Source organism: Agrilus planipennis, unplaced genomic scaffold (genome assembly GCF_000699045.2).
Source record: "Agrilus planipennis isolate EAB-ADULT unplaced genomic scaffold, Apla_2.0 scaffold21, whole genome shotgun sequence".
In the NCBI taxonomy this organism is placed as follows: domain Eukaryota; kingdom Metazoa; phylum Arthropoda; class Insecta; order Coleoptera; family Buprestidae; genus Agrilus; species Agrilus planipennis.
The window spans coordinates 779,978-790,923 of record NW_020439030.1 but is presented as its reverse complement, the minus strand read 5'-3'; the positions used below and the strand labels follow the sequence as shown (position 1 = coordinate 790,923).

General features: G+C 33.5%; 1 protein-coding gene across 4 annotated transcripts in view; it reads left to right on the top strand.

Annotated features, from left to right (window-relative positions):
- Nucleotides 1-10,946, top strand: part of LOC108740613 (cysteine-rich hydrophobic domain-containing protein 1-like) — a 41,951-nt gene that overhangs the window by 3,452 nt on the left and 27,553 nt on the right. Inside the window, exons 1-2 of one of the 4 annotated variants that reach the window (XM_018474988.2) lie at nt 6,863-7,228; nt 9,408-9,916. The exons of 1 other annotated variant lie outside the window; for it this stretch is intronic. In XM_018474988.2, coding sequence (XP_018330490.1) covers nt 6,972-7,228; nt 9,408-9,648 — 498 coding nt within the window. In that variant the 5' untranslated portion in view covers nt 6,863-6,971 and the 3' untranslated portion in view covers nt 9,649-9,916. Of the gene's footprint in view, nt 1-6,862; nt 7,229-9,399; nt 9,917-10,946 lie in introns of those variants that run through there. 2 more of the 4 variants (XM_025976546.1, XM_025976544.1) reach the window with 2 other exon arrangements.

Below are 10,946 nucleotides of genomic sequence, written 5' to 3'. Positions count from 1 at the left end.
TTATTTGAATATTTTTTATATTAATTTATGTCGACCTCTTTATTTAAATTTTTTAATTTTTCGGTAGTTTTACGGGGAAAGGACAATCAATATTAGAATGACTAGTTGCGTGTTCAAGAAAAAAATATAATTTAAAGATGAAAATTCATCAATCTACTTCAATGAAATCGGAATTGTAGCTCAACTATAATCTTACTTTAAATTGTTCCGGCGCCTTCACCAAACCATAACGTTTGTGTACATATTTTATATTATATTACAAATTGTATTTTAATCGTAAAAAGAAAAATATAAAATAGCATTAGTGCATCTACGTGCAAAAAAACGGACAAACAGACCTACGTATTCCTACAAGGGTTGCGTTTTTCATTCGGACGTACGGAACCCTAACCTGAGAACCATTTTGATATTGTAAGTAGTTGAAAAAACAAACGGGTTTTCCCATACATTCATACTGCAAATGTAAATTTGTACGTACAATATTGTTTTATTTAAAGATATATGTTCTATTAGATATGTAGCAAAGAGGAGTTAGAGATAGCCTTAAATAAAATGGAAGCGGTATTGATAAAACAGTATTGTATGAAAATAAATAAAAGCAAAACAAAAATATTAATAGGCAAGGGAAGAAAATGTAGGGAAAGAACGAATATATAATTATATACTAGACTTTCTTTTTTTTGCATGCCTTATAGGTTTTTGCAAATTGCTCGTTTTACATTATCTGTGTTACCATAAAAAAAATTCTCTTAAAACTGCAAACTCCAATTAACATTTCTATTTCTCCCTCCGTTGTTTTATTTATTCTCTAACTTTTAAATTTAAACCTTTATACTTTCTCTATTATCATTATCTCTTTTCCTTTAAAAAACACAAGCTTTTTCATACTTAAGCCACTGCATCTAGTTCTCTTTTAATAACCCTTTGATATAATGTACGAATTTTTACCGTCCCATCAAGTACATTATAATAGAATTTTACTACATGCATAAGTACGAATTTTCATTACTTATTTTCATTTTTTTTTACCCAGGAATTTCATTTCGATTAAAAAAAATCTGAAGTTAAATAACAAATTACATAATGCTGAGACATTGCTGATAATTTTTACATTAAGAAGGGAATTAATCTTTAAAAATTTTTAAATCCCTCTTAATCTTTTTATTGCACTGAAAAATTGTCACATCCAAAACAGTTTATTTATCCACACGTTTGATGTTATTTTAACGGAATTTATAACAAACACCTTACTTGATTATAAATATTGTATTGTATGGATTGTATTACTAATATTTCTTACGAATAATAATAAACGCATAACATACAAGTACAGATATGAAAAATGCAAAAAAAACGTATACTACATATGGCTAGGTATCACTATAGTCAGTGGCGGATTTAGGAATTTCATTAATTTTGATCCAATATTTTTAATTTAAAATCTTTTCATTTTATTGAAATATACTTTTTAAATATATCATAAGTCGACTCCTTTAATATAATCAATCATAATATCAACTTACATACTTAAATTCAATAAAATTTAAAGATTCTTGCTCGCAGATTTTCGGAAAATTATTGAATTTGTAGTTGCGTCAAAAATCTTAAATAGAATTGTACAATTGGGAACATCAATTTGGGTTTAGAAAAGTAGAAGAACGCGGGAGGCCATTCTAGCTTTGTAGTAACAATGGAGAAAACGATAGAAGAAAGAAAGGGTGCGTAAATACGATTTGTAGATTTAGAAAAAGCTTTTGACAATTTTAAATAGGACAAGATGTTAAATATACTTCAAAATTTAGGGATAGAGATAGAAGAGTGATACTTTGTATAAAAAAAACAACAAGCAATTATAGAGCTGCAACAGAAACGTTGAGAAGTAAATATTAGGAAAGGAATCAGACAAGGATGCACACTGTTACCGTTACTTTTTAATCTATACACGAAGACGCGTTCAACATCATTAAAGACAGTACAACTGTTGGGATAGATATAGAGGGGCTAAAATTTGCAGATGATATAGTAGTATTAGCATCTAGCAAGGAGGAGTTAGAAATAGCTTTAAATAAAATGGAAGCGGTATTGACAGATCAGTACTGTATGAAAATAAATTAAAGTAAAACAAAAATACTGGTACGCAAGGGAAGAAAAAGTAGAGAAACAGCGAATGTAAAGATAGGAGGCGAAAAATTAGAAGAAGTGACTGATTTTAGATATCTAGGAAGTCAGATCAGTCAGGACGGAACGAGTAGTAGGGATATAAAGCAGAGGATAGCATAGGGTCGAGTCGAACGATTAATTTAGAAATTCGAAAAAGATTGTTAAAGGTGTATGCTTGGAGCACGGCGTTGTACGAGTGCGAAACATGGACAGTGGGCGCGGCGGAAAAGAAAAAGATAGAAGCGTTCGAAATGTGGTGTTACATGTGAATGATGAGGATACCGTAGATAGAGAAGGTTAGAAATGAAGAGGTATTAGAAAGAATAGGAGAACAGAGGACTCTATGGAAGTCAATAAAAAATAGGCGAAATAGGTTGGTAGGACACCTTCTCAGGCATGAAGGTAGGAGTAGAGATAGACCTAGATTAGATTACTTTTCGCAAATAGTTAAAGATGTGGGATGTAATCGTTTCAGGGAAATGCGAAGATTAGAGCTCAGGATAGCAAGGAATAGAGGTACGTGAACAACCAGTTTTAGGACTGACGACCTTATGATGATGAGATGTAAGATTTTTGCAAATATGAGGATTGACTTTTTTTTTCGATTTTTCATGAAAATTTACATTTTATTTTTTTTAAATTATTTTGACGAGTCAAAAAATTGAATATGAAAAAAAATGAGATTTATTTTAAATGAAGAAATTATTTTTATAAACAAAAAATATTCTTTTGAATGAATATCAAATGATATTTAATACATGCAAATCTACCGTACTTCGATTTCACACTGAAAAGAGAAGTTATTCAGATTTAGTAATTTCAAAACGCTTTTCATACACGTAAGATGGTAAAATTAAGATCTCATTAAAGGAACGAAAAGTAAAGACACAGAAAGTAAAAAACATTACTCGATAAATACTATAATTGATTTATTAAAAAAAGATTGAAAACTAAATTAAAAAATTGAATTATAATATATTCTTTGGAAAAATTTTTATAAAAACTAATCTAAACGGATTGTCGCCCCTCAATTTATGTCGCCTTAGGCTCGGACCTAAGGGCTTCGGCGTAAAACCATCACTGACTACAGCGCCATGAAAATTAAGAAAACTTCTACAAAAAAAAAAACAAATAAAGTGCAGAAAAGGTGTACCTATTTTGAAAAAGATGCAAAATAAAACGAAGAAGAAGCAAGAGATAACAGGGCAGCGAATTTTGAAATATGTACTTACATATTGTTATTTATTGTTAATACGTTAATAGTATTAAATTCCCTGTCCAGTGTTACGTACGTACAAATATACAATGATTTTCGGGATCAATTAAGTTCATAATGACAAGATGATTATAAAATCAAATATCTGCATTCAGTATACGAAAACATATTAATTAAATAAGTCCAGTAAACTTTGTTGTTGCTAATACGCAAGAATTTATCGTAACTAAAACCCAAAACCGTTAGATAACCTTCCACAGAGCAAGTGAACCAAAAAAAGAAACATTGAACTCGAAAAAAATATCTATAATTGCGATAGGAAATAGTGTCACATATTTTAGGCAGATATTGTCGCAAATGAAATTGAAATTGCAATATTAATTAAGTGACGATTCCGTTAAATTCTGGTGAATCATTTTGTATGATCTTAAGATTTAAAATTCAGGGGTGTAGCTGACCCATAGCTGTGAACTGCGCTGGTTCACCCTGAATATTAACTTAACTCGATATAATGTGTGAAATTTAAAATCGTAGGTACTCAACTTTATACAACCCACGACGTTTTGTTTATATAGCGCAAAATTTTGAAAAAGAAACTTTTGGGTGTTTCATTCCCACCAGCCAGTAATGCTGGTGGGCGGGCAGTCCCTCCGGACTACGCCGGAAGGTAGGGCGGAAGGCCCTCTTCAGCCTGCTACCAGGATTCGTGGGAATGGGTGGGTGGTGGTTCGGGTGAGAAAGATGAGACGGACGAAATGAAGACAGAAGAGAATGAAAGATTATCTGTGGAATATTACTGCCTCAGCATTTGCCTAGGTGATCCAAGGAAACCACAGAAAAACTTGGACCAAAACAGACGAACCCGGAATCGAACCGGCGTCCTCCCGAATGCTAAGCAATGTTCTAGACCAGGGATGGCGAACCAATGGCACGCGTGCCATTAGTGGCACGCGACACAATATTTTGGGCACGTCACTAATGTTTCTGTCATTGATTCTTTAATCAAGGAATTTTCAGCAAGATTTTCTCACTTCAGAGAATTATCGGAAATACTAATACGAAAGTTTATTATGTACCCTGATGTGACATTTGATAAAATAAATTGAAGAATCTGAAATTCAGCTGATTGATTTCTAGTCTAGTTCAATATGCTTCAAAAAGTTGTTGGAACAAGGAAAGAGTTACAAATAATTGAAACAGAAAGATCGACGCATAATACGAGTGAAAATGCTAATAACAAAATTTTGGAAACATGGAATGCGATAACAAACATATTTAATTTTTTGAGGAAGCTGGCATATGATATTTTAATAATGTTTTCATCAACCTATGCCTGCGAGTCATATTTTCAGAGATTAATAACATCAAAAACTCGCAGTTACAAACCGTTTGGTAGATGACTCCAGTTCAGCATGCGTTCTGCTAAAATTAACATCTAACAACCCTAACATAAGTTATTTGTCATCTAATTTGCAAAAACAGAAGTCACACTAATTTTATTTTAATTTAAATTACACGTATAATTTAAACATTGCAAAATGTTTCTATTTTTTGCAGTAAATAAAGAATTTTGAGTTGATATAATTTATTATTTTCGCAATAATCACAGAGACAAAATTATTTGATGGCACGTCTATGACCTGATTAAACTTCTCTTTATAAAAATGGCACGTCGATTCGTAAAGGTTCGCCATCCCTGACCTAGACTAATTGGAGAAATTGAGTAACGCTCGTATAAAAAAATTAACATAAATCGAATATATACCAACAAACACAAACGTTTCGTTCTAGCAACCAATAAAGAAAAAAGTAGTATCCTAAAAAAATGAAATTAAAAGAAAGAATTTTAATCTCATGATTAGTCAAGTAGATCCAAATTTAAAAATATTCACTCTTATTAAATGGTCATAAATCATCCTTGTAACGTGTAGAGACCCATTCTGAGAATGGAAAATGATTTGTCCTTTCTTCATTTCGAGCCATTGATCCGTCGACTAGTTTTCTAAAGAAGTTTCATACTTGACTATCAATTTGCACGGTCCACACTATTAAAATACATCCCCTTTAATGGGAAATATATATGTAACGGTTTCTGTTGTAAAATTTCATCCTTATAAAATGTAGAGACCGTTTCTGAGAANGGTTTATTAATGTTTAACATGGGTTATTTAATCAACTTGTTAACTAACTTCCATGACGTAGGTAACTATGTGGTAATATAAGCATACATACATAGAACAATAAGTTTTTCGACAGTTAGACGTGGGTTGAGATTTAGGTACACCTTCTGGTTTCGATAGAATGTTCACCAACAACTTATATATATTTTGCATTTGAAGGTGTTCTGATTAGAGATGTGTGCCACGTCGTCAAATTTCAATTCAATTCAATGTCGTAGTCTCGCGTTGATAATGCCCACGTATGAAGTGGGCGAAACACGTGTCCGCTCAAAAAGTTTTTGTGGTAATTAGGGGTGAGTCTTCTTTTTAATTAATTATTATTTACCACAGTCTCCTATTTCTACTTTACTCTAATATTCGCATTTCCCTAAAACTAGAACAACCCACATCCTTAACTATTTAAGAACAGTAAGCTAATCTAGGTCTACCTCTACTCCTCCTAATTCCTGTTTCTGCCTCTAATATGTCTCTGACTAGACCTTCATGCCTTAGAAGGTGTCCTATCAACCTATCTCGCCTATTTCTTATTGACTTCTATAGAGTCCCCTGTTCTCCTATTCTTTCTAATACCTCCATTTCTAATCTTCTCTATCCTCATCATTAGTCGTTAACACCGCATTTCGAATGCTTCTAACATTTTGTTTTCCACCGCGCCCACCGTCCATGTTTCGCACTCGTACAGTGCCGCGTTCCAAACATACACCTTTAACAATCTTCTTCGAATTTCTAAATTAATCTTTCGCGGGCAGAGAAGTGACTTCTTTTTATTGAAGGCGACTCGACCCTGCGCTATCCTCTGCTTTATATCCCTACTACTCCTTCCGTCCTGACTTTTCTGACTTCGTAGATACCTAAAATCAGCCACTTCTTCTAATCTTTCGTCATCTATCTTTACAGTAACTCTTTCCCTACCTTTTTTCCTTTGCATACCAGTATTTTTGTTTTACTTTTACTTATTTTCATACAATACCGTTTTGTCAATACCGCTTCCATTTAATTTAAAGCTATCTGTATCTCCTCCTTGCTAGATGCTGCTATATCATCTACAAATCTAAGCAAACTAATCTTGTTCTGCTTCTAATATGTTTAACTAATTCTTCATGCCTAAGAAGATGTCCTACCAACCTAACTCGCTTACTTCTTATTAACTTCCATAGTGACCTCTCTGATCTCCTATTCTTTCTAATACCTCTTCATTTCTAACCTTCTCTATCTACGGTATCCTCATCATTCACCTGTAACACCACATTTCGAATGCCTCCAACCCTTTTTTTCTGCTGCGCCCCCCATCCATGTTTCGCACCCGTACAGCGCCGTGTTCTAAACATACAACTTTTACAGTCTTTTTTGAATTTCTAAATTAACCGCTAAAAAAAGATGAAAAGCGCTCGTTGTCAAATGAAACTGTCAATTCGATGGAGACGCATGTCACCGACGGTGCAGTTCCATCGACGGAAAGCGATGAAAGTTCAAACCAAAACGAATCAATAATAATCACATCGGAACCAATAATCATCCGGGGTAACGGTAACTTTACTCTGTTCGGTTTAAGCAACAGTTACCCCATCGAATTTCCGTCGAAATTGAAAAGTCGTTTGGCACCCGAAGAATATACAGAAACCATTTTTAAAATTAACAAAATACTACAGAAGATGTTATCCCATAATTTCAGGTGAATACTACTGTTATTCATAAATTGTTATAATCCTACTTAAACGTGTTACTGATAACCAAGATAAATTGAAATAATGTTTCTTGTAACTCTAAAGACAGGATAGAATAGAATTTTCATATAAAGTTACAAAAGTCTTCTTAGCTGACATTTCCTATACCTATTAACTACCTGCTGCTGTACTTGCCAAATTTCAGCTTCATAGGTCAAGTAGTTTTCGAGATCTCGTGTTTAGATAGTGAAGGAATGAGTGACCTTTCGATTTTTATATTTATCTTGAAACATTATTTTAAATTTGTATACGAAAATATTGGGGTAGTATTTACAGCTTATTTTTAACAATAAGATATTTATCGACATTTATAGCACCTGTTGCACCTACAGAAGCACTAGTGTGGAAATCGACGTCGAACTAAGTTTTTCCAATATGCACTCTTGACATAATGGAGAAAATTTATCCAATCATTTTTTCCGTGTACGAAATTTTTAAGAATAAAACTGACCCTTTTTCAGCATTTATTCAAACATACAAAATGTTTGTAAACCCACACCCAGAAACGTGGACAGCTTTTTTTCGCATGAGCCAAGAGGAGTGGGCTACATCATTGTAGTTTTAAGTTTCACACAATCGAAGATGCTGTTGAATTTCATAAAACTGTCAAAGCAAAACCATAAGTACAAAATCTCACATAACTCAAAGCCCTTTAATTTCCATGACAATATTACTATACAGAGTTGGGTAGAGCTTTGGTGCTTTATACCTGAAAACATACTTCAAGCTCTTTCAAACCTTAGAAGCAATTAAGGTGAGAAAGATGGAACGAACGAAATGAAGAGAGTGAAAGATTATCTGTGGAGTATTACTGCCCCAACATCTACCTAAGTGATCCAAGGAAACTACATAAAAACTAGACTAGAACAGACGAACCCGGAATAGAACTGGTGTCCTCCCGAATGCTAAGCAATTGTCCAAATCTCTAGACCATGCCGCGCGGTTTATGAACAATCTAATTCAAGACCTTTTATGAACAAGTAGTTGGGACGAATTACTTTGTAAAAGCGTTGTGTAATTTGTAGTGATGATCAAAGCAAGACCAAGACCAAGACCAAGACCAAAACCAACACCAACACCAAGACTGGGACTGGGAGAATCTTGGTCTTGTTTAATCGGTCTTGATGTTGGTCTTTCTCAAATACTTCTAATCATGGTCTTAGACTTGCATATATAGTCTCAGTCTTGGTCTTGGTCTTGCGTGTCAAGTCTTGTTCTTGTTCATTTAATCAGATACTTACGTTTTTTTTAATAATTCTTTTAAGCACAAATTTTTCTATTTACCGGCACAATAATTATCTGCAATGCTAAAATTTTCTGTCACACATGCGAGCTTGTCATGATTTTTAAGGAAAATAGTGTCGATAGTTGTGGGAGTTATGAAAACTCGAGAACTTTTCCTCCAATGCATAAATTGAATATATTAAAGTATATTACCGAAAGTTATAATTTTTCGTTAAGCTTTGCCTATTGTTCTTGGCATTTTGACAAGACCAAAACCAAGACTGTAAGACTAACACTAATTTTGCTCATCAGTTGTAATTTGTAATTCAAAGAGTTTGGAGATTTTTCAAAACGCTTAGGGATCTGAATCTAATTGTTTTCCAAATAAATGGTAATTCGAAGCTCATGGAACTTGTGGTTTCAATAAAGGCTCTGAGTTTAGGACTAGGAGTTCTTTTGCTGAGGGCTCTTCCCAACTCTGCTAGTATATTACGCACTTAGGCAGGAAAAGTAAAAGATAAGCTCTCCCCTGGTGAGTTTGCTATTGTTCACCACATCTCGGTCAGGTTAGGAAGTAAAATGTTCTTGGTTAAGTAAGGGAATTCGCTAAAGCTCTCAATTTGGACAATAACAGACACTTTTGCATCGATAATAAATAAAAGCACCGCATAGGGGTTTTGGTTATGTGAAATTGAATGCTTATGGTTTTAAATTTTAGGTTATATCTTCAGTATGAGTTCAGAACGTTCAGTTCATGAACCTTGACGCTAGATACAGGAACATAATGTCGTCCATGCTCACACCTAATAAGAATAGCTAGTTTTAATATTAAAAGTGATAACAATAAATGTAGTTTCCTGCATTAGTAAATAAGGATGCTCTCAAATTTCGATAGTTTTTCAGATGGCTAATTTTTGGTTGCATCTGTTGCTGCTGTACCGCTGGTTGTTCTTTACTCCCGGTTGTTTGTTTGAATAAACGCGTTTTACAATCGATCAACAAACTTCTGGACTGGGAAAACAACAGATTGTACTGTAGACTGGGATTTTCTTGGAAAATTGAACAGCAGAGATTCGAACATTTCAACGAATACGTTCTTGTGCTGGAGGAACTGCCCAAAGTCCACGTTTACAAACCCGACTGACCCGATTTCAACAATTCAAAATAATAAAAAAGTTGAAATCCCATCTTTTTTACGAACAATTACAAAAATATATAAGTATCTATTCGAAAACTGTTTCTCGAAATAGCAATCTTCTATACGTACGTCTATTTTAAAGATTAAAATATACCTAATATGATTCTAATCATTATTAAATATTATGTATTACTTTATTAACGATCTGATATTATTTGTGAAAATACAAAATAATGCTTTAATTTACATGAATACATATACTTATGAAAACCGATTTTGATACTTTGTCTCCTTGCGTATAAATAAATGTATAAACTTAAACTACAGGTTAAAAAAGTCATTCGTTAATTTTCTACCCTTATTACTCCAAATCCAAATTGACTTTTTGCTTTAAATTGTGGTTTTTATCAAAGGTAGGTTTATAAGTTACACACATCTGCGGTTTGGTTTTGGAGTAATAATAAACGTATTCACCCTGATCAACTTAAATTCTTCGTTCATTTTTAAATCAATTAGTTTCAGTCATAGTCTCAGCCTCTTTCATATTTTACGCTTCAAAATGCCCTTTTATAGCTTAAAGATTTATTTCAAAATTGTAATTAATTTTTGTTAGGTTATAACTGAAATTATTTCATCTTAATATGCAATATATTTTTTTATAATCGTAGATAGTAGTTTTTATGAAAGATGGACCGGGTACTCGGTTTGGATTCGGTACCCGGCGGATCCATCACTTTTTTCCTAGGATTTGGCCGGTACCGGATAATGACGCCAGTACCCAGCAGTGCCGGGTAATTCTATTAGAGAAAAAGGAAAAACCAACACCAGCAATAATAATTTAATAATCTAATAAAAATTGGTAAATAAGATTATTTTGAAATAGGTCGTTTGTTCTAATTACTATTATTTATTGATTACCATACTAAATTATTTGTTACATGGTCAGTGGGTGCGACGGAAAAGAAAAGGTTAGAAGCGTTCGAAATGTGGTATTACATGCGAATGATGAGGATACCGTGGACAGAACAGGTTAGAAATGAAGAGATATTAGAAAGAATAGGAGAACAGAGGACTCTATGGAAATCAATAAAAAATAGGCGAGATAGCTTGGTAGGACACCTTCTCAGGCATGAAGGTATAGTCAGAGACATATTAGAGGCACAAACAGAAGTTAGGAGGGGTATAGGTAGACCTAGATTAGATTACTGTTCGCAAATAGTTAAGGATGTGGGCTGTTCTAGTTTTAGGGAAATGCGAAGTTTAGCTCAGGATAGGAAAGAGTGGAGGTACGTGTCCAACCAGTC